The sequence below is a fragment of the Bactrocera tryoni genome, chromosome 2 (assembly GCF_016617805.1).
Source record: "Bactrocera tryoni isolate S06 chromosome 2, CSIRO_BtryS06_freeze2, whole genome shotgun sequence".
Lineage (NCBI taxonomy): Eukaryota > Metazoa > Arthropoda > Insecta > Diptera > Tephritidae > Bactrocera > Bactrocera tryoni.
Genome location: NC_052500.1, coordinates 78,201,838 through 78,225,867, shown reverse-complemented (window position 1 = coordinate 78,225,867; position 24,030 = coordinate 78,201,838). Strand labels below are relative to the sequence as shown.

General features: G+C 36.0%; 2 protein-coding genes across 4 annotated transcripts in view; one reads left to right on the top strand and one right to left on the bottom strand.

Moving 5' to 3' along the window:
- The window catches only part of LOC120768553, a 352,878-nt gene extending 348,795 nt beyond the window's left edge, over positions 1–4,083 (top strand). The window contains exon 21 of the mRNA XM_040095297.1: positions 3,025–4,083. Coding sequence (XP_039951231.1) covers positions 3,025–3,869 — 845 coding nt within the window. The 3' untranslated portion in view covers positions 3,870–4,083. The remainder of the gene's footprint in view (positions 1–3,024) is intronic.
- Positions 4,084–10,724: 6,641 nt separating this feature from the next.
- Positions 10,725–20,892, bottom strand: LOC120769446 (serine protease inhibitor 42Dd). 3 transcript variants are annotated; one of them, XM_040096434.1, is made up of 4 exons: positions 20,595–20,892; positions 13,273–14,407; positions 13,049–13,196; positions 10,725–11,129 (listed from the first exon to the last, which is right to left on the bottom strand). In XM_040096434.1, exons 2-4 carry the CDS (start codon positions 14,221–14,223, stop codon positions 10,999–11,001), a joined length of 1,230 nt encoding a protein of 409 aa, XP_039952368.1. In that variant the 5' UTR covers positions 14,224–14,407; positions 20,595–20,892; the 3' UTR covers positions 10,725–10,998. The 3 variants fall into 3 exon arrangements, with proteins under 3 accessions (XP_039952368.1, XP_039952369.1, XP_039952370.1); XM_040096435.1 differs by having other exon boundaries at positions 20,602–20,892; XM_040096436.1 differs by lacking the exon at positions 20,595–20,892 and adding an exon at positions 19,066–19,448.
- Positions 20,893–24,030: the final 3,138 nt, after the last annotated feature.

Genomic DNA, 24,030 nt, shown 5'->3' with positions numbered 1-24,030 from the left:
TTAAATTTTTTCCGCACATACATATATATATACATGCTAGTATATATTATAAAACCTATGTATATACTATATATATATCCACTTCATACACTTATATATACCATACATACATACATGTGTTGTTATTCTTACATCTCCTTTGCTTCGCTTCGCTGGCTCAAAATATTTACACTAGCGTTAGCTAAAAATAAATATTGTTCTTTTTTACAATTTTATTTGATTATACTTTTGCGCATAAGAGCATTAGGGATAGTAAGTGTATCCGAAGAGCAGGCAGATTGCGGAAATTAAACCAAGTTTGTGTGTTGCTGTGCAAGAACTAACATTTTTACTGCATTTTAAAAGATTTTTGGTTGGAGATGTTAAAGCTTTACGAGGAATATGTTGGATGGTAAGAGTTTTAATTTGTGTATCCTAAAGTCCAGCAACGACTTGAAGACGTAACCATCAGCGGTCAGCTTGTCCCAGAAAATCCTACCCAAAACTACCTTTTCTGTTTAGTTCACGTAACATACTTCATAAGCAGATAATTTGGGTATTCTTCCTAGGAACGAATGCACGTAGAAGGGTCACTGAAATGTCGCGCTCGACAAACATATACATACCGAGCCAAGATAGTTTTTAATTGGTCTACAGGTTAGTCTCGGCAAGAATGGTCCAATAGAGTTTAGTAAAAACAACCATCTTTACAAAAGAGTGATCCATTTCGAGGTTCCATACTTTTTTAAAGAAACGACACATAAACTTTAAATTTAATGGGAAATGTTTAATATCATTCGAAAGAACATTCTTTGGCATTTATTTTTTGAAAATTAATTCTTTCCAATATTGGCCGCAGCCAATGATGGTCTCGTAGAGTCCAATTTTCGATAACTCGTTCGACCATTTTGACTGCTAACTAGCAAATGATACGCGAGATGTCTTGCTCCAAGGCCTGAAACGAATCAGGATTGTCCGCATACATTTTAGACTTTACATATCCCCACAGAAAAAAGTCTAACGGTGTGATCTCACACGATCTTGGTGGCCAATCGACCTTCCCAAAACGTGAAATTATGTGCTAACCGAAGTTTTCTCTCAATAAATCCATTGATTGATGCGATGTTTAAGAAGTGGCTCCGTCTTGTTGTAACCAAATGTCGCCGAGATAACGAGCTTCAATTTCAGGCATTAAATAGTCGGTTATCATGGCGTGATAACGGTCGCCGGTTCACACCGGCATCATTTTTGAAAAAATATGGACCGATGATTTCATCGGCCTACAAACTACACCAAACTGTTGTTTTTTCTGGATGAAATGGCAGCTCTTGAATCTCTTCAGGTTGCTCTTCGTCCTAAATGGGATAATTTTGTTTGTTTACCAACCCATTGAGCCATAAATGGGCCTCACCGCTGAACAAACGTCGAATCTTTTTGGAACTTTTCAAGAGCCCATAGAGCGAAGCATTGTCGCTTGAGAAGGATTTCTGGAGGTTTTATGTTAAATACTCTGAGGATTTATGGATTTAAAAAAAACGTGCTTGGAACCCGGTAAAGGATTTCGGCAAAACCGCTTGGCAGCCAATATGCTAATATTTTATACATTATAATAAATTAAAAAAAGTTCTGCTTCAATTGATTTAAAATTTTTGTAAAACGCAGTAAATTTTTTTAATAAAAACTATAAATATTTTTCGTGTTACGCACGATCTTTGATGGCAGTAAAGTTCTCCAGTGTTACCATTATTCCGGTCTTCTTCATGAATGAAACCTAGATAGAAGATAAAAAATAATTGAGGCTTTGCACTGCGACCTAAAGTCTACTGTGCCCTCTCCTATATCACTTATGCTCACAAAGGTCAAGCACTCTGACTCCAAGGACTTGCTGGGCGCGATTGGGGTGATGTGATCCCTGTCCACGTAGATGGAATCCAGGGCCTTGAGCCTGCTTCTACAAATTTCTGGGTAATTTAGAATGAGGTGCTCTATTGAAACCTTAAAGAAGAAACTATTGACGAGAATACATTTTTTTCACAATTTCACACTTAGTACCCCCCTTTATCGCAGAAGTATTCTCCAAAGTTTGGTGACTTATTTATTTTCTGCACTAGCCTTTTTTGGATTCAGCACTGAGCTTTTATCTATGTACCTATATGAAACAAGTGCCACTCTGAATATGCGAAAAAATAAAAAGCGATTGTTTTGAACTCCCAAGGTGGAAAATTTCTTGTTTTATTCATTTATAAGACATATTTTTCCGCAACTTTATTCCGACGCCTACTCTTCGTGATGTGCGCTTGATGCATTATGCTCAATGTGTTATTAAATTTGGGCTCCCGCATTCACATAATGTCGGTAAAGCAGTTACATGCACTTCCTATACTTTTCTGTTGCATACCTGCAAGGCGCTGGAGGAAAAAAGTACAAATCTTCGCCGATAACTAGACGTTTAATTTGCTACAGTATTCAGAACGAAGCTAGGCAAGGGTCATTCTCGCTTCTCGCGCCAACTTGAGCTAGTAGGCTGCGTCGGGTGGTGGTTTGACTCCAAGTACGCCATTCAGTGAGAAGGAGACGGTGAAGGTGTTAATGGAACTGTGAATGGCGGTCAGTGCATGTCTCAAAATTTGTTTCGTCCGAAATCTGGTTGCTGTATTATTGTATGCGATCGACGTAGCTGAGAAAGGGCCTCTTGACGCTCCTAACGGGCGATTCCGATACAAGTAGATGACGGCAGGTAAGATTTTTACGAAAGCACAGCGGCATAAACTGCTTGGAAAGCTGTTCATTATGCTCCTTAACTGGGAACACACGGGGCTCACCATGCTGGTGCTCGAGGGGAGACATCAAGACGCATCCCGTTGTAGTCCGGAGTGCAGTGCTCTGACATTTCTGTAGCTTCCTCTTCTGCATTTCAAATATTTTAAATAACAAATTATTTACTTGCAACATTTATGTCTATAAAATATTTCTTCATATGCAATACAAACTAACAATTATTAGTTCAACTCCACTACATTTGTTTGTTTGTATATTTCCTTTCAGACACCATCATTGGCATTTGTGGCAGCGCGCTCCCCGCAGGCATGTCATATCATCAACTGCAGCATCACAGCTTGCCGCGTCACCATACCACAACACTGCAACAACACCTCACAGCCAACGCAACAGGGCAGCAACATGTTGCGCAACATCACCAAACCTACATGGACGCCACAATGTTGCCACCACCACCAACAATCGTATCGATAAGCAGCGGCCTGCCGCTACCCACTACCATGAATTATGCGAAAAGCAGCGTCGAAGCGACAGCAACAACACCACAACAGCAACCACAAACGCCGCCGACAACACTCACCAGCATTATCAGTACAACAACGGCGACAACGCAAACACCAAAAGCGCAAAAGCGCGTCACCATCATGGAACCCACCACGCACACCTTCGATCCACTGCTGCCCACAATGGTGGCCGTTTCCGGTGTGGCGGCGACGCCTGCGGCACATCATCGCCTGGTGACCGCAACACCAACGCCCATCATAACGATTACCAGCAACACAGCGGCGGCGGCGATAACGGTAAGCGATTGCCACGCCAGCAACCTTAGTGCGAGCGATTCGACGCAGAGCGGCAGTGGCGACGCCTCAAAAGCAGCGGAAAGCAACTCATCGCCCGAAGATGAGAACTCGATGACCGGCATGTTGGATCGCATCACGCACGATTTGGATTATCTGTTGAATCGCACGAATGATGTGCCACCATCAGATGCAACCTTAGGCGATGCTGAAGTGTTGGCGGTGGCCGTGGCCGCACCGGCAGTGGCGACGAGTGCTTCCACAGCAGCGGCACCCACCATACCCATGAGCCAGGATACTTTGGACCAGTTGTAAGGTAGCTAATATGTATGGTTAGATAAGCTGGCAGATCTTTGGCACTATTTTTAGAAGTAAATACTAATATTAAGCGTGTTTAGTTGCCACTAAGCATTTTGTTCCTGTCACTTTTTTGAATATTTACTGTACAGTAGACCTTAATGCATAGCTGTAATCTATTATATATTTTATAAGCATTAATATTAATGGTGGTCTTTGTAAATATGGTAAAAGAAATTGCATTTGGAATTTTAATATTAAAATTCTTTTTTATATACATAGCTATCCATTTAATAAAAAAATGGCTCTAAGAAGGGCTTTCGAATTTATTGCAGATAAAAATAGTAAAATAGCATAATTTTAGATTAATTGTTGTATATATTATTAATAAAATTTAATTAGCTTAGAATTATTAATACATATTGACAAAAAGAAAGAAACTAAATAATAATTTTTTTGAAATTTTTTCGAAACATTTGGGTGACTTTGCAAGGCAGCTATGAACAAAAATTACAATAAATTAAATTTTTGTAACTACCTCTTGCTTTTCCCATGCCCTCAGATTTCATTTTGTTCCTCTGTAGTTAGTTTTCACATGTTTGTAAATATATATTTCACTTCATTGAAGTTTGCTGATAAAGCATACGATAAAAAATTTCTCTAATGTCTTAAGAAATTAAAAAACTATGTTTTCACGGTATTTCTAGCGCGTACTAAATGGCTCTTAAAGTTGAGGCCACTGACTCCGATTTTCGGTAGTAAATTTTAATAATTTCGACTCTTTGTTGGATCGTATATATTTCCATGATGAAACGTCAAACCTTACTGAAGAGAAATGTCAAAAGAGCGGGAAAAATATGGCGTCGCTTGCTGTCCCTATCGGTCTACTTTTGTAGCTCCCTATTTAAAAACCATATACTTCAAATGTGTGACTGAAAATAGTTAGTATTATTATTAGATTTTTAATTTTTGAATTTTTCAAATTTCTTAATTTTTTTAAGACTAAATACCAAATCTAAAAAGGGTGAATAATAATAAATCTATCGAATAAAATACGTGGGTGGGTCAAAAAATTTTGTAAAAAAAATTTAAATGAAGACATTATACCAAAATCATTCTTTGAGTCATTGATAGGAGAGTTGCGTTCCAAAAATAATACGAATTTTCGTTGCAAACACCAAAAGATTTTTTCATTATTCTAAATTAGTGTCGAGGACTGCAAAAGTCCCCACTCGACATCATGCACTTATGTCCTTAATATTGTCGCTTTCAAAATAGTCCTTATTCGATATAGTGCACTTATGCCAGCACTTCTTCCAATCAACTCTTCTTAAACTAGATTTTTGACATAGACTTTAGCTCCTTCAACTATACGCGAAAAGTCACGAAGCCATATCTGGCGAATGTTAAGGCTGTGTGCTTACAGTATTGCTTATGGCCAAGAGATTCACGAACTCGCAACGAGGTATGAACTTATTCACAAACAAAAATCGCCAACCTCTAACCTTAGCGGCTCCTAGAAACGAAATAAGCAATGAATACAACTGGAAATTGTATCGTTTTTCAGGGGCATGTAAACAAACTATGAGCAAAAAATAGTAAGACTTTGTTCATAATTTTAAAATTCTAGGATTATTCTTCCAAATCTATATCGTCCTCCTCAAAGTAATTCCCCTTGGCCCCAATACACTTGTGCCAACATTTTTCCAAGCATCGTAACACTTGTTAAAATAATTTCTGAACCGGAATAGCCGTCAATGCGCGTAGCGATTCCTGTTTAATGTCTTCAATTGACTCAAAACAGTTTGTCCGGAGCGGTCGTTTGAGTTTGCTGAGAAGCCAGACGTAACACAGAGCCAAATCAGGCGAATACGGTGCGGTTGTGGCACGTTATTGGTTTAAGTGTATATGACGGTACATTATTGCAAAAACCAAGAGTTGTCGGCCCATAATTCCGGTCTCTACTTACGAATAGCTTCATGAAAACGACACATAACACTCAAATATTATTCATTGTTAACAATTTTTCCGGTTGGAAGGAATTCTGAGAGCTGTCCACGTAACCATAATTTTTGACACTTCACTCGTGGGTTTTTCGGGTTCGGCTCACTTTTGCCACGATATTCGGCCAATTTGCGTTTCCGAGTCGTAAGTCGAAATAGTTGAGCGATTTTGAAACCAATCATTCTTTTACTTGTTTTAGGCCCAAATGTTTCTTCAAAATGGTTTTCACTAATCCTTCCGATATTCCCACGATGCCAGTAAAATCTCTGACTGTCGATTCTCAAGCACCAATTTCTTTATTTTGTTACGTGTTAATCATCAGGTCATGTTGATGGCCGCGATGGATGTGGAAATTTTATTTCGCACACAACATTTAATGGAACTTCTTTGTTGAATAATTTCACTCATCTTTGACATTTGGCACGGGTGTAAAAATTGTACAATGAAATGAAAAAATTAAAAAAACGGTCAATTTGTGAGACTTATGATTGAAATTCGGGAAGAATATTTTTGTGACGACAGCATGCCCTTGTGCCAAAACTGAGTAAAAGCGGGTCAATAATTTCCTTAGGCCACATATAATATTTCATCGTATTTGTCTATCGGACAATATGTGATAAATCTTAATGAAATTCAGAAAGAATATATTTTTAATAACAGTGTATTCTCTTGCCTAAAATGGACTTCTGCTGTGGCCTCATATATACAGAAAGATTATTTGTCTCAGAGAAATCACATGCCTAGGTAAATGTTGTTTCGTGAAAAGGGAATTAGAGATAAACTGATGGAGCTGATTGCACTGGGCGACTACTCTTTAGAAGGCTATAATTCAAAAATTATTTCAGATATTGATTACATTTTTTTCGATAGATCGGTCTCATAATGAAAAAAAATATGAAAAAGAATTTTAATTTTATATTAATTGTGATCCTGAAAGAAGAATGAAATATTGAAGTTCAGAAACTTTTCTCCTGTTTTTTGTTTTATTTCTCCACTATTAGAGAAGCTCTAAACAATAATTTGATTTTTTGTCATTTCAACCCTGCAAATGCTTACAGCTAAAGACAGTTATTAGCTATTAGTTGTAATGAGCCTTTTCAGTTGAGTTCATACTTCTTTGGGTTAAATATTTTGATATAATAATATAAAAACAAAATTTAGATTTTAACTGCATGTATATACATATGTATGTATTTTTCCAATGAAATTGTGTACTCTCAATCAAAAATAAAAAATCATAGACGCCAACCATTGCTGGCGAGAAATTTATAAGCGCAAAAGTCATAAAAATATGTGATAACATTGATAGAAGAATGGATAAAATATTGCGTAAGATACAAAAAAATAATAAATAGCAGTTAAAATCTGCATATCGTCACTTAAAATGCAAAATAACGTAGTATTATCAAACAATTTGAAATTGAGTTTTTTATTGCTTATGATTCGTTACATCATCATATGTGTCATTACATACATATATGTATGTAGCATAAAATTTTCAGCTTTAACTGTCAGATATAACCAATAAATAACCAATAGATAACCAATTTATAACTATTATATAACCAATTGATACCCAATTTATAACCAAAACTCAAATTTTGTTTCAACATGAGTGGTTTCTGTTATATCCTTTTTCCTTCACTTGTAAACTTATGAAAAGTGATGTTACGTTATTTTGCATTTCAGGTGACGATATATACATACATTATAGATGTAAAAAAATAAATCTGAAAAATATATATAAATCTGTAGAAAATATCTGTACATAAAAGAAGAAAAATACATTAAACAAAAAACATTAATTTCTAAAAAATTCCAAAAACCAAAAAACTAAACAAAAATCAGTAAAACAGCGTAGGTTAAGCTGAAAATTCAAAATTAGTGGAGTTGGCTACCTGTTAGGCTTAACTACACGCACCCTGTACATAAGTAGCCACACTAACATTGTAAATATGTACTTCTGAGTCATAAAACAACAGCAAAGAATTTATTAAGAGTTTTGCAAAATCCGCAAACAATGAATTTTACACCCAACTAAGATTAGCGACTAACTTCTAGCGAATAGATTGTGCAAAATGTGTTAACTCAAGAAAGGGTTAAGAAAATGAGAGAAAAAAATCAAGAATAATAATGGAAAGTAGTAAAGCGAAATCAAAGCATTTGAGCGCTGCATTTAATGTAATTCTTACAATTTAGTGTTAGACTTTCGTATAAAACAACAACAACAAACAAAGTAACACGTAGTTAGTATAATAATTTGTAAATAATCATTAAACTAATTAAGCAAAAATGCAATAAAAATGATTAGAAGATGAAAACTATTCCAGTAATTAGTAAATATTGAGTCATTGCATGGAAAATTAGAGTACATACAAACATACATATGTACATATTTAAGCGTTTGATTAGTAATTGTTATAATACGACGAATTTCATTCATTTCACTATGACAGCAACTTGTGGCATTAGGAGAAGAAACCACATGTCGAAGAGTAATAGGTAAATCAATAGTAATAATAACTGTACTTTTTTCATAGACACTAAAAATTAAATCAAAAAAATAAAATAAATAAATAAAAAATAAATTAATTAATAAAAAAAGAAAGTGAATCAAAATAGAAAAACTTCAAATAACAAATCGGAGCTGTAGAAATATCAAGAAAATATGAAAATTATAAGTAAACCGAAAATGGTGAGACAAAATGAAGTAGCAATAGAAATTGGTCACTAAAAGCATGAATGACAAAGTGATAAGTGCATTTCCGAAATTTCGCACCCATGCAAAATTGGTCTCAAATACAATAAAAAATTTAAAAATTAAAAAAATTTTTTTTTTTTTTGAGTCATGTCTTAAATATGACAAAAACCAATTTTTTGACTTACGTTGTTTTAAGAAGAACGGCGTGAAAATCATCAATTGATGTAGTTCAGAAATAATTTTTTTGGGGTTAAACAGACTAGTGATCAAACTTGAAAGCAGTCCAATTTACATATTATCACCTTCTCGATCTCGATTTTCAACAACATAACCTCAAACTAGAAAAAATAAGGTTTTAACATTGGACTGAAAGGCATATGCCAACGTTTTTTTCAAATTTTCGAAACCGTTGTTAAAGTCAATTCCCGGAATAGCCTTCAATACGCATAGGCAGTCACGTTTAGTGTCTTCAATTGACTCAAAATTGATTCTCCGTCGCGGTCGTTTGAATTTGTTGAATAGCCGGCGATCTCACGAAGCTTAATCAGGCGAATACGGTGGTTGCGGCATTATATTCGTTGAAATTTGGCGAAAAACTCATAAAGAATCAAGGCAGTATGCGACGGAGCATTATTGTGGTGCAAAAACCAAGAGATGTCGGCCCATAATTCCTGCCTCCTTTTACGAAAAGCTTCGCGCTAACGACACTTAACACTCAAATAATATTACTTGTTGACAGTTTGGTCGGTTGGAAGGAATTCGGAGTGCACCACACCTCGATAATCGAAGAAAACTATCAATATAAACTTGATTTTTGAACTGCTTTGATGGAGTTTTTTCGGCTTCGGCTCACCTTTGCCACTATATTTTCAGTCAGTAGATTGCCAGTTTCCGGGTCTTAAGCATAGATCCAACACTTAACGCCAATAATAGTACGTTTAATGACATCCTTGTAGTCGGAAAACATTGTTTCACAGACGCTAACGCTACGCTGTTCTTCGAAAAAATTGAGTGATTATGAAACCAATCGTTGTTTAACTTTTCTAGGCCCAAACGATCTTTCAAAATGTTTTCAACGATGCCAGTAAGATCTCTGATTGTTAATCGTCGGTTCTCAAGCATCAATTACTACTTTATTGACGTCTTGATCATCAGTTGATGTTGATGGCCGTCCTGGGCATGATTCGTCGCGTTCTTGGCGAGCACATTAGCGAATAGTCAAGCAAACTCCAAAAATGCAAAATCATAGTTGTTGTCTGCACTTTCAATCCCTTGAGTCACAGCGGTGATTTTTTATGCCAAGCTCTTGACAATTTATTTTAGCAGCAAATATTTCGTTGATATAAATACTGGCTCTATAGAAGTGGACTCCTTATACCCTTAAAGGAACATTGATTTAAAACTTAGAAGAGAGGAACCTAACAAACAAAGAGAGGGAGATCTATTTACTAAGCCACATGAAATTATTGAGAATTTCTTATAAGTAAAGTGACGAAGGAATACAAAATTTCTTTCAAAAAAGTCTTGCGGTATTTTCGCTAGTTGGCGCTGAAAGCGCGTAATTCTAGTTTTATTCGTCGCATCGAGTCACGCTATACCTTTTAAGAAAGCTCATTTCACGCACTAACACGTGTTTGATTGATTGTCATTTATTTTAAGTCGTTCGTGAGTTATAGCGTCGAAAACATGGAGCAAAATAAAGAGAAAATACGCCATATTTTACAGTACTACTACGATAAGGGCAAAAATGCATCTCAAGCCGCCAATAAAATTTGTGCAGTTTATGGACCCGATACAGTTTCCATTTCCACCGCACAACGATGCTTTCAACGTTTTCGTTCTGGTGGAGTCATCAAAAATTAATTTCAATTTCAATAAAAAAAATTTCAATAAAAAATACCGCAAGACTTTTTTGACAACCCATTATATGCCAATATATATTTCTTATATATGTTAATCCTTTCTATAACAAACTAGCACTTATCACTTTGAAACCAGAACAGGCACGGCTCCCAATAACAAGAACAACCCAATAGTAAAAGTTTGTAAAACTAAAAATAGAATAATCTATAAAATAAGCTGAAAAAAACTACAACTAAAATTGTAAAATCTAAACTCTAATCATTAAATAAACATTTTCGAGACTCTTTGTTATAAAAAATCAAAAATATTAAAAAGAAATGCAGTTTTATTTAACATAGTTTATTTATAAACGGAGTGCGAATTCTGGTTACTTTAATCATTCAGCGCACTTAGCTTTAATCTCTGGCATTGCTTACGTAACAGTATTATTTTATGAGCATTCTAAAACAACAAAGCCGCTATATAAAGCGAAAACATACATATTCAGATATTTACATAGAAGACTTCACGTAAGTATTACTATACATAGACTTAAATTAGAAATATTATATGCTTTGGACTAGCAAAGAAGAACACCGCTCAAAATTTTGTGACATGACCCACAAAATAGGTGGCTGCTCGACTTCGTATGGCGAAGTAGAAGGGATGATCGGCACGAAAGAATTTCTTGCGGGAATCAATCGAATTGCTAATCACAATTGGTTTGTAGGCTGGAAGAGAAGAGAGAGAAAATAACGGCGGTTAAAGTTAACGGCAGAAACGAGATGAAGTTCAATAGAATGAATGTGATGAAGGTCGATGAAATAATGATGCGAACAGTGTACTTTTGAATGATTTTAAAAATGTGTGGTGAATGATGCCAGTAGTTTCTAAAGAATATTTTTTTTTTTTTTGAAGATCCAACTTTGACCTCATATTAGCAAGTATATCATATAAGCTTGACAGAAAAGTATTATACACCATCGAAATAAGAGGAAAACATAGTTGATGGGCATTACTTCCAGTAACTAACCTACTATAATTATTAATGATTTTTTCAATAAGCTCAATTTCGAACTTCAAATGCAAATACTTCGATTTTGGATGCTATCTTCGAAAAACAGAAAACTTACTTCATTACTTATGAATCAGTCTCACAAAAAACTTAGTTTCCTATTCAGAAAAAATGTCGATTTTACCGCACAATGTAAAGATATTTCTAAGTTTTACCAATAGACGAGGCTTTGATTGGCAATAGATACCAAGAAAATTTACAACAACATATCAACAGTAGATTTTATTAAAACCGGGCCAGAAACCTTTAAGTTTATGAGTCTAATTCCTGAAACAAATTCCATGCATCCGAAGCATCTGATGCTTCCCACTGAAATTTTCACTTAACTATCTGTGTTTAAAAAAAAATTCATCAACTTTTCCGTGATTGGAGAAGAGGCAGAATATATCCAGTTTAAGATAAAGAGCCTGATATGGATGGCGTAGCGCTCACAACTGTCAGCTCACATAAACGTGAAAATAAGCGTTAGAGAATCGGAAGATTTCCTCAAAATTACTTTGAAATATTTTTTGTTACCCATCCCACTATTGGTCGAAACTCAGACGGAAGGTTACAAGGGAGTTTTATGTAAGGAGCTCTACCTCAAGCATAGCTTTAGGCTACTAGATCATTGTAGTATTTTTCAAGCAGAGGCGGCTGCTACTAAGATAGGTAGGTGTTTTACTCCAAAAAGCAGACATCTTCAGAGAGATTACCATTCACTCCTTCAGCAGAGCGACAATACCAGCTTTGACCTCTTTCACTGTACGCGCAAAGTTAGTTAATCACTATCGGTAGCATCAGGCTGACTCCTTTATTAACATACTCCTTTGGATGTCTGGTCATAGCGAAATCGCATTCGTTCTTACGGTAGTCGGGTCTACGTAACCGGAACGAACCCGAATTTTTATCCGGTCAAGAACTGTTAACTCGGTAGAATTCTGTCACTACAACAACAACAACAGAGGGTACCCTGGTCATCACTGTCTTCTTCGATGAGCTCGAAAGAAGAGGTACCTAAACTCGATTACATCGGATTGTGATCGCACCGCTGTCTTCTTGCGCTCTATCGCAAGACCTGAGGACTTCGGCTGAGCTTAGCAAGTAGTGTTTAAGTACTAGCTTCTCTGCGACCGTAAATTCCTTCTGGCCTAGTGCGGAATAAAGGAGATCCAGTGAACTACTCTCAGCAAATTTTATCTTGGCGCTATTTTAGAAGTTATTACTGGTTATTGTACAAGATTCGTGCATGCAATAAGCTGAACATTGTTTCGAATGCTAACTCTCAAAGTTGTATTAGGAAGACCCTCACAACCAAGCACTTTCTCCCCATTGTCCAGCTTTTTCAAACTGAGGTTGAAACATATCGACAGATATATCTTCAGGAAAACTAGTGAAATAGCCACAGTTAATATCAGACGACTCAATTGACTAGTAATAGTATATGACAATAGGCGGACATTTTCCGCTGTCCAAACGGGTTCCGTTTTTGGATCGACCTCAACTACTTCAACTACCGTTTTCATAAGCCCATTGACATTTATGTGAATGATGAGATATGAAACATATAATATTTGTGACAATTTTTGTACTCACCAACACTACTTGCATCTTCCGTGCCCGACTCATTGACCTCTATGCAGACTTTGTGTAGAATATCCGAAATTATTAGTGGATCTGTGCTATTATCACGCAGCATATTCTTAAAGTTGGCAGCTTTCGAGAAAATCGTTGTGATGCCCAGCTGAAGGGTAACATATAGAAGAGTTTCAGTTAGTTTATGAAATCAACCGCTTCAAGCGCTTACACAAACAGCTCACCTGTTCCAAAGTACGCCGCAGGCTGCATTCAAAATCGATTTTAAATTTCGGCAAAAGCACCTGCACGCTCTCCATCTGCATGCGCTCCGCCAACACGTTGAGATCCAGCGTTTCTAACTGCTTTTCCAATGCCGCCAGGCCATCGCGCTGATTCGGCAACACCACCAGCATAGCGAGCTCATCATCATGCTCATAAGGCAACTCAATGATACGCGCGTCCAACTCACGCAATTCCGCGAACTTCACAAACATATCTTCGTCGAAGAGCATCGGCACAGGCACAACTGTAGGTGGCGCCTGCTGTGGCACGTCTTGCGCTGCTGGCGCATCCACAGCGCACTGCTGAAAGTCGTACAGCCCCGTCCGATAGGCGCTAAACGGCAGAAACCATTTGCTTTGGAAATGCACAGCTGCCAACACGATGGCCGTTGACGCCGCCTCAGGCGCTGTGATCGTGGACAATAAGGCATCGCCGATACACCAGGCATAGCCAGCGGCCGCCTTCGTCAAATCCTCACCGAGTTGTGCGCGCAATTTCGCAATGCTGCTGCAATCTCGCTGCAACGCCGCTGTGTGAAAATATTTCTGCGCTATTTTACGAAATTCATCACCGACTTCCACCTCCACCGGCAGCAGCAACTCACTGCACAGCTGCATGTGTGTGTCGGCCGCGGTGTCGGTGCTCAATTGCAGTTCCGTCGCGAAGTGGTTGGCCATTTTGGCATTGCTGGCGAAACGCTTCAGCTGTAGCACGCGCTGCAGCTCCTCTGCGGTGCCACCATCGCTGCCGAGATAGAGCAACGTAAGCAGCGCTTCCAGCTGTAGCGGCGATATGATAATGTTGTCTGTGTCGTGCGTGGTCACGATGACGCGCAGCAGCTCGTTGCTGAGGTCCGTTGCGACACATGTGGCTCCATTGCCATTCGCCGCTGTGCTATTATTGCTCGCCATTTGATTGCTCGCGCTTTTCTGCTTAATTATTTGCTTTTGTTTTCAGAGCGTGTGCGCTTTTGCTTTTGCTATGTTTTGTTTGTGGCGTGCGTGGGCGCGGTAGCGTTGGCGTTGTGCCGGAAAAGTCTCAATTGTTGCAGTTCAGGCAAGTGGTGGCGGCGGTAGTGGCCGGTGTACGGTGTCGCTGTTGTTGTGCGATTACAAAATTAGGCATCAAATTAGCAAACATAAAAATTAAGCTGACCTGGTGCATAGATATATCTATTGGAATTGTAAATATGTATGATGTGTGTGTGTGTAGCTAAGTGGCGCACGAGTGGGTTATATTGTCTTGAAGAATTACAGCTGTTTATCAAAACTGTCAACGCGCGCAAAGAAAACAAAAAAGTTGTCGTACTTCTTTCTGATGTAACATAAACATTAATATTTCGCCATTACACGCTGATGACTTTATCCGTTAGACGGCAGCTCTTGTAGACTAAGTATTTGTTTTCTTATGGTAATAATGATTAAAGGTTTTAAGTTAGATTTTCAAACACAAATTCTATTTAAGTTGTATTGTAATTGGATTTTGCAATATTTTCTTTTTCAAAACACACCTACTTTTGAGTGTGTTGTCATTATTGAGTTTTGAAATGTATAACGCACACATTTCGAAGAATAACAGTGAAATTTAACAATTTCTTGAAGAAATGCAGTTTTTGGATTTCTAGATAGTGGAAATTAAGACAACTCAACTTTAAAACCATTAAATTCTCCTATGGAATTGCAAAGCACAAAGAATTTCAGTTAAAATCGTATGTTCAAAATTCAATTAAAAATTGTTTGGTACGTTGAATTGTTTCGATTTCAACTAAAGTTGAGTTGAGTTGAAAGCGCCAAATAGAGAAAATCAAGATGAATATGGCTCTATAGACTTAGCTTACGGTAATAATTTGAATTTGAAGCCAATCTAAATACTATTTTCGTTCTCAAACATGATAATACCATGGGAAAGCTGATGCATGTTCATTATTCAACTAAACATTTTTGACAGGTTGAGTTGTCTTCGATGACACCGAACTGGGATATTTCAATTGAAGTTGAGTTGGGTTTCGGGCACCAAATAAAGGAAATCAAGACGTATATACTTTTATAGAAATAATTGGAATTTGAAGGCAATTTAAATACTATTTTTGTTCTCAATCCTCACTGAGTAGTTGACGTGAGTGTAGCTATCTAACAGTTTCCTTCGAATTTATTATCAAAGCTGGCACTATCGAATCTAATTCGCTTATCCAAATCGCAGCACGCATATACGAAGGGCAGTTCAGTAGAGACTGCACTCCATACGCTGATATTTAATAACGAAAGAGCTCTTGAATATACGGAATACGCTCTTGAAGCATTAATGGACATTTTTGGAGCGTTCTACAACGTCTCTACTAATCTATTCTGAATAGTATCCATTCAGTAAGTATTGATCCTGCTATACAATGCTGGATCAGAAGCCTTTTGACCTCTAGACGCATAGCAGCAGAATGGAACGACGCTAAAATGCCAAGGAAGTCTGTAGATGTGCTCCGCAATGTAGAGTACTATATCCGCTTCTATGGACATTAGTGGTGAATAAACTGCTAAGGAACTTATAAGGCAAAGGCCCTAACATAGTGGCAGATACGGACGACATTGCTACCTTCGTATCGGGAAGGTGTTTACAGACCATTAACAGTATTATGACCATCTCTCTCAATACAGTCCGAAACTGGGTATCGTTAGCGGATCTGGGGTTGAAGCACGATAAAACGGATCTGCTTGTGCTCATATTCATAAGAAAGCACAAAATTCATACTCGTATATGGACGTTTCCTTCGATAAATGGGACATAACTCTCTCTCAAAAACCGCACTATGTACCTTGGGGTAGTCTTGGACAGCAAACTGCTGTGAAAGCACAATGTAGAAAAAGGAGTAAGTATGATACACTGAAGGAGGTATCAACACTAAAGCCACAGAGTCTGTTAAAATTCGCGTCAAGCGCAGTCATCCTAAATGATGACTTGGACGACGGAAGCGAAAAAATATTAGTTTACATGAAATTTTGTGTTTCCAATGGCTTAATAGCTACGGAAAAGTTACAAAAAGATAGCAAAATATTGCAGTTGTTTTGGGAAATCTACTTTATCATGAACGAATATTTGACTTGCTCAAAGTATTCTTTTACGGGTGTGAAGTCATTTCAATTAGTAACGTTAACATCGAAAAAGTTGCAGAAATAGTGCATGGAAATTGTCGTACCGATATCAGAAAGGCAGCAGAGGATCTCAACATTTCTTTCAGATCGATTCAACACATTTTGTTAGTGTTTCGTGGTCCCAAAAGAGATGCTTGACAATGTGACTAACGATCCTATATTCTTCAAACGCATTACTGACGACGACAAGTGGATTTATGAATATGACATTGAAACTGTCCAACAATTTAGCGAATGTCAAGTTGACGTTTGCTACAGTGCCGTTTGTCCAGCAAAGTTTTCAGTATTTTTCTTCGAATTAAAAATAAGATATTAGTTTCGTGCCTTGGTAAAACAGTAATGAAGTTAGAAATATGTATCTATCTCTTGTTTGTCTGGCAGTAACAATCGGTTTTCTCTTGGAACTTGTAAGTACCTTGTACATTATTATGTAGAATTTTTAGTACATCAGGGATCATTTTACGGCAAATCTTTGAAGAAAGATGTAATCGCTTAAAACAGTTTGACTCCAGTGACGCCATTAGCTGGTTTTTTTAAGATATGGACACACCGACGCCATTTTTCTTGTCGTCTATTGAAACTGTTGAAAGGACCATATTTAATTCAAATTTTTTATGCGATACAAAACAACAAAACACCCAAAGAAGTGAGTTCTCTGCATTTCTTGGCATCAACGTCCTTATGGGTTACTAGCACGATTAAAAAATCCCGGAAAACAACAAAGATCGGCTATTCAAAATACAACCTATGATTGATGCTCTGAACAAACGCTTTCAGCAGGTGTATCACGTAACCAAGGAATTATTAGTTGACTAATCTACGATTATTTTCAAGGGCAGAAGCTCCATGTATACGAAACGAATATACGAAACCAACTAAGCATGGTTATAAATTGTAGTGTTTGTCGGATCAATATGGCTATATTAAAAAGTTCCAAATATACCAAGAGAAAGATGAAAATGCGGAAGCAAAGTACGAAGAATTTGGTCTCGGGGAGATAGTGGGTTTATCTCTCATAGAAGATGAGTAAGGCAAGAACAAGTATATGTACTTTCATAATTATTTTACCGCCATTAGACTCCTAGAGTTCCTCTAAATCAGAATGTGTTTGCATATGGAACAATTAGAGGCAATCGAAAAGGACTCCTTCAAGCATGAAGCCAGGCAAGTAAATGAAAAGAGGCGAGTTTGATTCACGATCAACAACAAATGGAGTATTTTTTTCCAAATGGGTAGATAATAAATCAATATTATAAGATATCTAATTTTCATGGCACTGAGCAAACTACAATCAAGAAAAGTGATTGAAAAGGCCAGAAAATACATGTTAAATGTCCAACTGCCGTTAAAATTACAACTCCATCATGGGTGGAATAGACCAATGCAGATCAACTGCGAAGTACCTACGGGATAGCAGGCGATCTAAAAGATGTTGGTATAGATAGTTTTGGGGTATTTTGGAAATAACGTTCGTAAATAACGCCCTTACTGTCAAACACATGAAACACGTCACTCTGCTGGAGGATCGACGGTCCGTTGCTCAAGGCCTAATGACGCAAAAGCATATTTAGTGCCATTAAACGAAGCTTGATAAGAAGGCTACGTCTCTTAAAATATAAGAAAATATAACCAACGCAAATAACGTAAATCAGATATTGAAGTTGATACATCTACCAAATATATCATTCACCCAAAAATCACTAGTCAGAATCTTGAAAATAATATTTACTCTTAGGTATATAGATATCGAAACGCGTCAAAATACTGCTCTAATAATTAGCAAAATACACGCGCACAACAACATTCCAAACAAAAACATAATTTCATTCCAAAAAGATATTACTCACAAACTTAAGAAACAAATATTTCTGGTTTCCAAAAAATTACACGCGCTTGCCAAAATTTTTTCTACTCCCAAGTGTGTGTGGGTGCATAAATTCCGAAAAACAAACCACAAAATTCTGATTGCACTTACTTAAATTCGACAGTATTTAGTGAAAGCGAATAGTTCTATTTTATATGCCATCAAGATTTTTATAACTACAGTGGTCGTCATATTAATACAATAACATGATATGAAAGTGAATTGAAATGTATGCTAAAATAGAACATTGAAGTGATTTCTTAAATGATATAGAAAAGAAGGTTCTTCAAATTTTTAAAACGCTTCCAAGCAGCTGATGGGTTTTATGAAAAACGTTTTTTCTGGCATGACATAGAATCGAGTCTATGTTTCTTCTGGGCACTATACCAAAATATATATTATGTATATACATATCGTCACATAAAATTCAAAACAACGTATCGTCAAATTAAGTTTTTTTGTTGCTGACAATTCACCACATCATATTGCGTTATGTAGCATAAAATTGTATGCCTCCGCTGTCATATATAACCAATATATAAGTTATATATAACCAACATATTGCCAATATATAACTTATATATAACCAATGTATAACCATTTTATAACCGAAACTCAAATTTTGTTTCAACATGAATGGTTTCTATTATATTGTTTTTTCTTAGCCTGTAAACTTATGAAAAGTGATGATACGGTATTTTGCATTTCAGATGCCGTTATGCATATGCCCTCAAAGAAATATATACCTACAAAATTCCATTAATATGCACACAACCGTATATGCTTTCAAGTGCTGATACTTCTTGCTTTTTTTTAATAGCTTCAAGTGTATACAAAGACTAAATGCACAAATTCTTCTACGTGCTGACGATTGTGTTACTTTTGCAGAATAGAATTAAATCCATATTTCCACAACGCCTCAAAATAGTATGCAGCGCACCCACAGATTATTGTGGGAAGGCAAGTAGGCATGTGCACAAATGAGTGTTTATAAATTATTATTAAGCACAACAACATTTTCGGCGGCAAATTAAAAATTAAAAGCAAAAGATTTACGTCAAACCGAAGACACTTCACTACAGAATTTACTTAATGCAATAAAATAATATTTTTTGTTGTTTTTTTATCTCATTTAATTAAGCGCAAAAATAGTGCTGTGAGAAGAACGAGCGCAACAACACTTAACAGCATACATTACATCATAATTATTTAAGTAATTTCTGCGGCATAAAAGGCACTATGAATTTTTTAATCAGTTTCTTGAGAGTTTTTTATGTCATGAGTTTTTTTTTAATGCAAGAAAGATTTTTTATAGCTTGAGTGAAATTATATACTTTTAATTCTTTTAAGTTTATTGAGTTTTTTTATTACATGTAACTTTTTTTCTCATGACATTTTTTTACAGAAAATTTGTTTTTATTTATTGAGTGAAATTTTTTACTTTTAATTATTTTTAAGTTTTCTAAGTTTTTTTGTATTACATCCAACTTTTATCTCATGCGATTTTTTATCGCTTTGTGGTTTTTAATTTTTTTGTTTTGTAACTGCGACCTTCTGATGGTTTTAATTGTTTTTTTTTTTGGTTTTTCATGAGAACTTTTTATTTCATCAGAGTTTTTGATTCGTTTTACTTTAAAACTTTTTTTCTGCCCTATATTGTATTTGGAAATTTGAAATTTTTCGTCGAGTTTTTTGAGATTTTTTTATTCCTGAAATTTATTTCACGAATTTTTATTCATCTCTCAAGTGAAACTTTTTACTTTTAATTTTTTATTTGCATTATTAGGCACTTTGGATTTTTTGAAGTTTATTGAGACTTTTTATTTCATGAGATTTTTTTATTTCATGTTTTCTTTTTTTAATTTTGTGAGTGAAATTATTTATTTTAATTTTTTTCTGTACTATATTCTTAAGCACTACAAATGAATTCTTTAAAAAGTTTCATGAGATTTTTCTATTTCATGATATTTCTTTCCTTACAGAAATGCTTTACTTTTACTTTTATTATTTTTTTGTTTTATAATTTTAAGCACTACATATGAATTTTTTTTTAAAAAAGTTTGATGATATATTTTTATTTCATGATACTTTTTTTCTTTACTGAAATGTTTTACTTTTACATTTATTATATTTTTGTTTTGTGTTTTCCACTATTTCCGCTAAAACCACACTGATTTATGCCACTTTGCTACATTTTAAACACTCGCACCCAAACCCATCACACCAAGCACCTTAATCCCTCCTGCTTAAAGTTTAGCCAAATTTATGCTAATACCTCTTACTCAATACACTTGTTGCTTGGTCTCAATAGTATAATTTTCAAACGTTTCATAAACAATTTCAGAATCGTTTAATATGCACTTATGTAGTTCTTCACATGAAAACACGCGAAAACAAAACACTTTCGTTGCCGTTACCGCTTCGCTGACGACTGACCGTCCGATCATACCAAATAGATCGAGTTCACGCTGCTCGATTAAATTTTGCAGCTCTGTTTTTGCTTTTCTTGTTTTGTTATTTACTCACAAATTAAAATTTTCTGAAAATTGTTCGCATTTTCTACAACATTTTCTCCGATATTTTTCCGCTGCTCACTCGCATTCAATATTGCCATTGCTATTTTTATTATGAATGATCATAGATGGCCACCACACATAAGCGTATACATATCTACAAATTTAGATATACAATTGCTTTGGTGAGCTGCGCTGATCGTGCGCTAGATTATGCTCAGCGCGAGCATCGTTCTAGCGTTCTAGCATACATTCTAGCACAGCTGAGGCACGATATGATCAACATGTGTTGCTGCGTCTCTTTGTTTCAATACGGAGCGAATTTACACCCGCAAACAAACATATGTACATACATAGATTCAAGTAGCTAATATTTTATTTGCTATGTTATACATACATACATATGTATGACTGATTGTTGAGTGTTCAATTAAACGCTTAACTGGGTGATTTTTGTTGATCTTGTCCAAGCTTTTGCCTAGCGCTAAACCACTGCGAAAAATTACCAGCAACATAGTCTGATTGATCGTTAGAAATGCAGCCGTAGGAACACCCCTCACACGCCAGTGCGTGTAATGAATATTAATGAAGAGAATTGTGGATGAGATATGTTCAGAGTTCAGTCTTGGGTGTAGGAGAGAAGAAGATAAGTTGTTATCTCAGCACACAAATGAATTTTACAGTCTTAATATTACACCATTATATCCAAATGTTTTATATTACTTCATTTTCTATAAATTTCGTTCAGCCTTGAAATAAAAATTTATAATTCTCAACAGATTTATACAGAAAACTCGTATATTGGCTGGTTTAGATAATCAAATTTTTGCCACTGCTGTGCAGTAATAAATTCATAAAAATGCTCTTTAAGATCTGCTTAAAGAGTTATATCTAAACTTGAAAATCTCCAAAAATTTTAAAATTGTTCCCAAACCGCTGGACCGATCACTTTGTAATTTTCACATGCCATTCTTAGATGTACTCGTATATGGTATGTCAGATAGTGATGATAAGGAATAAGATTTTTGATAATAAGTTCAAGAAACGATTTTTTTCTTGGAAGCTGCCATTTTGTCCAACTATGTAGAAATTATGGCGAAAATGCTTCATGTATGTGTAAGATTTGATTGAAAAATGATTTTTTTTTTTGTATAAATAGAAGAAATATGCGCTGTCGTTTACCTTAGCTGCCGTGAAAAATTTTCAGAGCAATGGGTTTCTAAATAGAAAACCAGGTGGAAAGGAAAACATTTTCTAGTGAGGATCGGCAAGTAGAACGTATTAGCCTACAGGATCAATTCAAAACTACTGAGAATATCAGGTTGGAGATCATAGAAGATTTTGGAACCAATAGCATTGCTAGAACTATGCGAAACTGGCTCCGTGATGCTGGTTTGAACGCTCGACGACCCGCAAAAGACCCACTTTTGACTAACCTTCAACAGCTGCTTGTATAAATTTGACAGCTGTCGCCTCCATATTTTTTAATTCATATAATTTCAAGTGAAGCAACTTTTTTATTGTGAAAAAAATGGATGGAAAAAAGTTTCACGTGTTGATAAACATTTGTTTCCTGGAGGAAAAAAAATATAGTTGAAGATCACCTCTTCAAAACACTTAGCTTGGGACGAGTTTTCGCAGGCTACCACAGCAAAATCAACCATCAAAGCTTGGTATGCTAAGGTTAGACGAGTGGACCCCAAAAGAGGTTGTTACAGACGAAAACATCCAAGAAGTCCACAAAATAATTTGGATGACCGTAAAGTGAAGTTATTTGATATAGTAGGCATTCTAAAGACATCAACTGAACGTGTGCATCATATCATTCACGAATTTTTGGGTATGAGAAAACGCTGTGCAAAGTGGGTGGCGCGCGAGCACTCTTTCGACCAAAAATAATGATAGGTAGATGATTCGGAACAGTGTTTGGAGATGTTCAACCCCGATTTTTTGCATCGATATGTGACAATGGATGAGAGACGGCGCCATTTCACTCGGAAAAACAAGAAAAGGAAACAGGCAACAAGGCTGACTAGGTTATAGCGTCTGTGCACCCGGAATAATTGTTATCAATTACCTTGAAAAAGGAATGACCATCAACAGCGACTATTACAAAGTGGCAAAGTGACTTGAGATTTGGATTTTAAACAGTTTTTTCACCAAAACAAATAATATAATGGTATATAATTGCTCCAAATAATAAAAGTAAATACAATCTTATCTAAATATGTAACTGTATTTCGTATCTGCATGTTTATACACACATTTACCCAAATTTATTTGCTCCATTAGTTTTGTGGAACGGAAAATAAGTCTGCAGAATGCGAAAAAGTAGCAAAATAAAACCAACAAAATAGTTTTGAAAATATCAACAAAAGAATTGGAACAGCAAAAACAATAGCAAATGCGGCGAACGCTGGAAGAGACCAAGAGCGATCAAGCGTGTGAGATCAACTATAATAATAACAGAAGGTAAATTGGAATGAGAGCTGGCACTTGTAGGCCGATGTACATACCATATCTAGTTTGTATTCTAAATATTTGTTTGTAATTGGCAAAAATTTAAGCACATGTGGAGCATAACAACAACAATACAGAAAAAACTGGGTGTGGTGCGAAAAGCTGCTTTGGGAGAGAACCGTAAGTACAAAACATAAGAAATGTAAACATCTGACAGGGAAGAGTGCTAGAATTTCGTTGTAGTCTTTGTATGGCTAAGTGTAAAATGTAAGTTCTTTGGCGGAACTGAATAATGGAAAGATCGCCACTTAAACTTGATGGCCTAGAGACTGTCGCACACATTTTTCACGTACTACTTTTTGCAAACCTTCTACTACAATTTTTGTCTGGTTTTTTTCTGTCAATTTTTAAAAAACCCATAGATCGTACTAAGCCATCACTTTACCATCCTTCAAATAAAAATATGAACAAGAATTCTAAGATATCTGCAAAGATTAAGGTGTTCTAGACATCAATAGTTAAACTCACAAGTGATGTTAATAAGCTACGCCTCTTATAAATATTCACAGACGTCCCCTTAGATAGAGAGGTAGGCCCGAACTAAATGAGACGTTTTCACTGTTCAAAAAATAGTCCAACTTATCAGAGCAAAGTCAATAAAACCGATAGCTAGTGGATAAATCAAACCTCTTTAGCGGAAATCAATTTAAGTGTACTATCCTTACATAAATCTCAAAA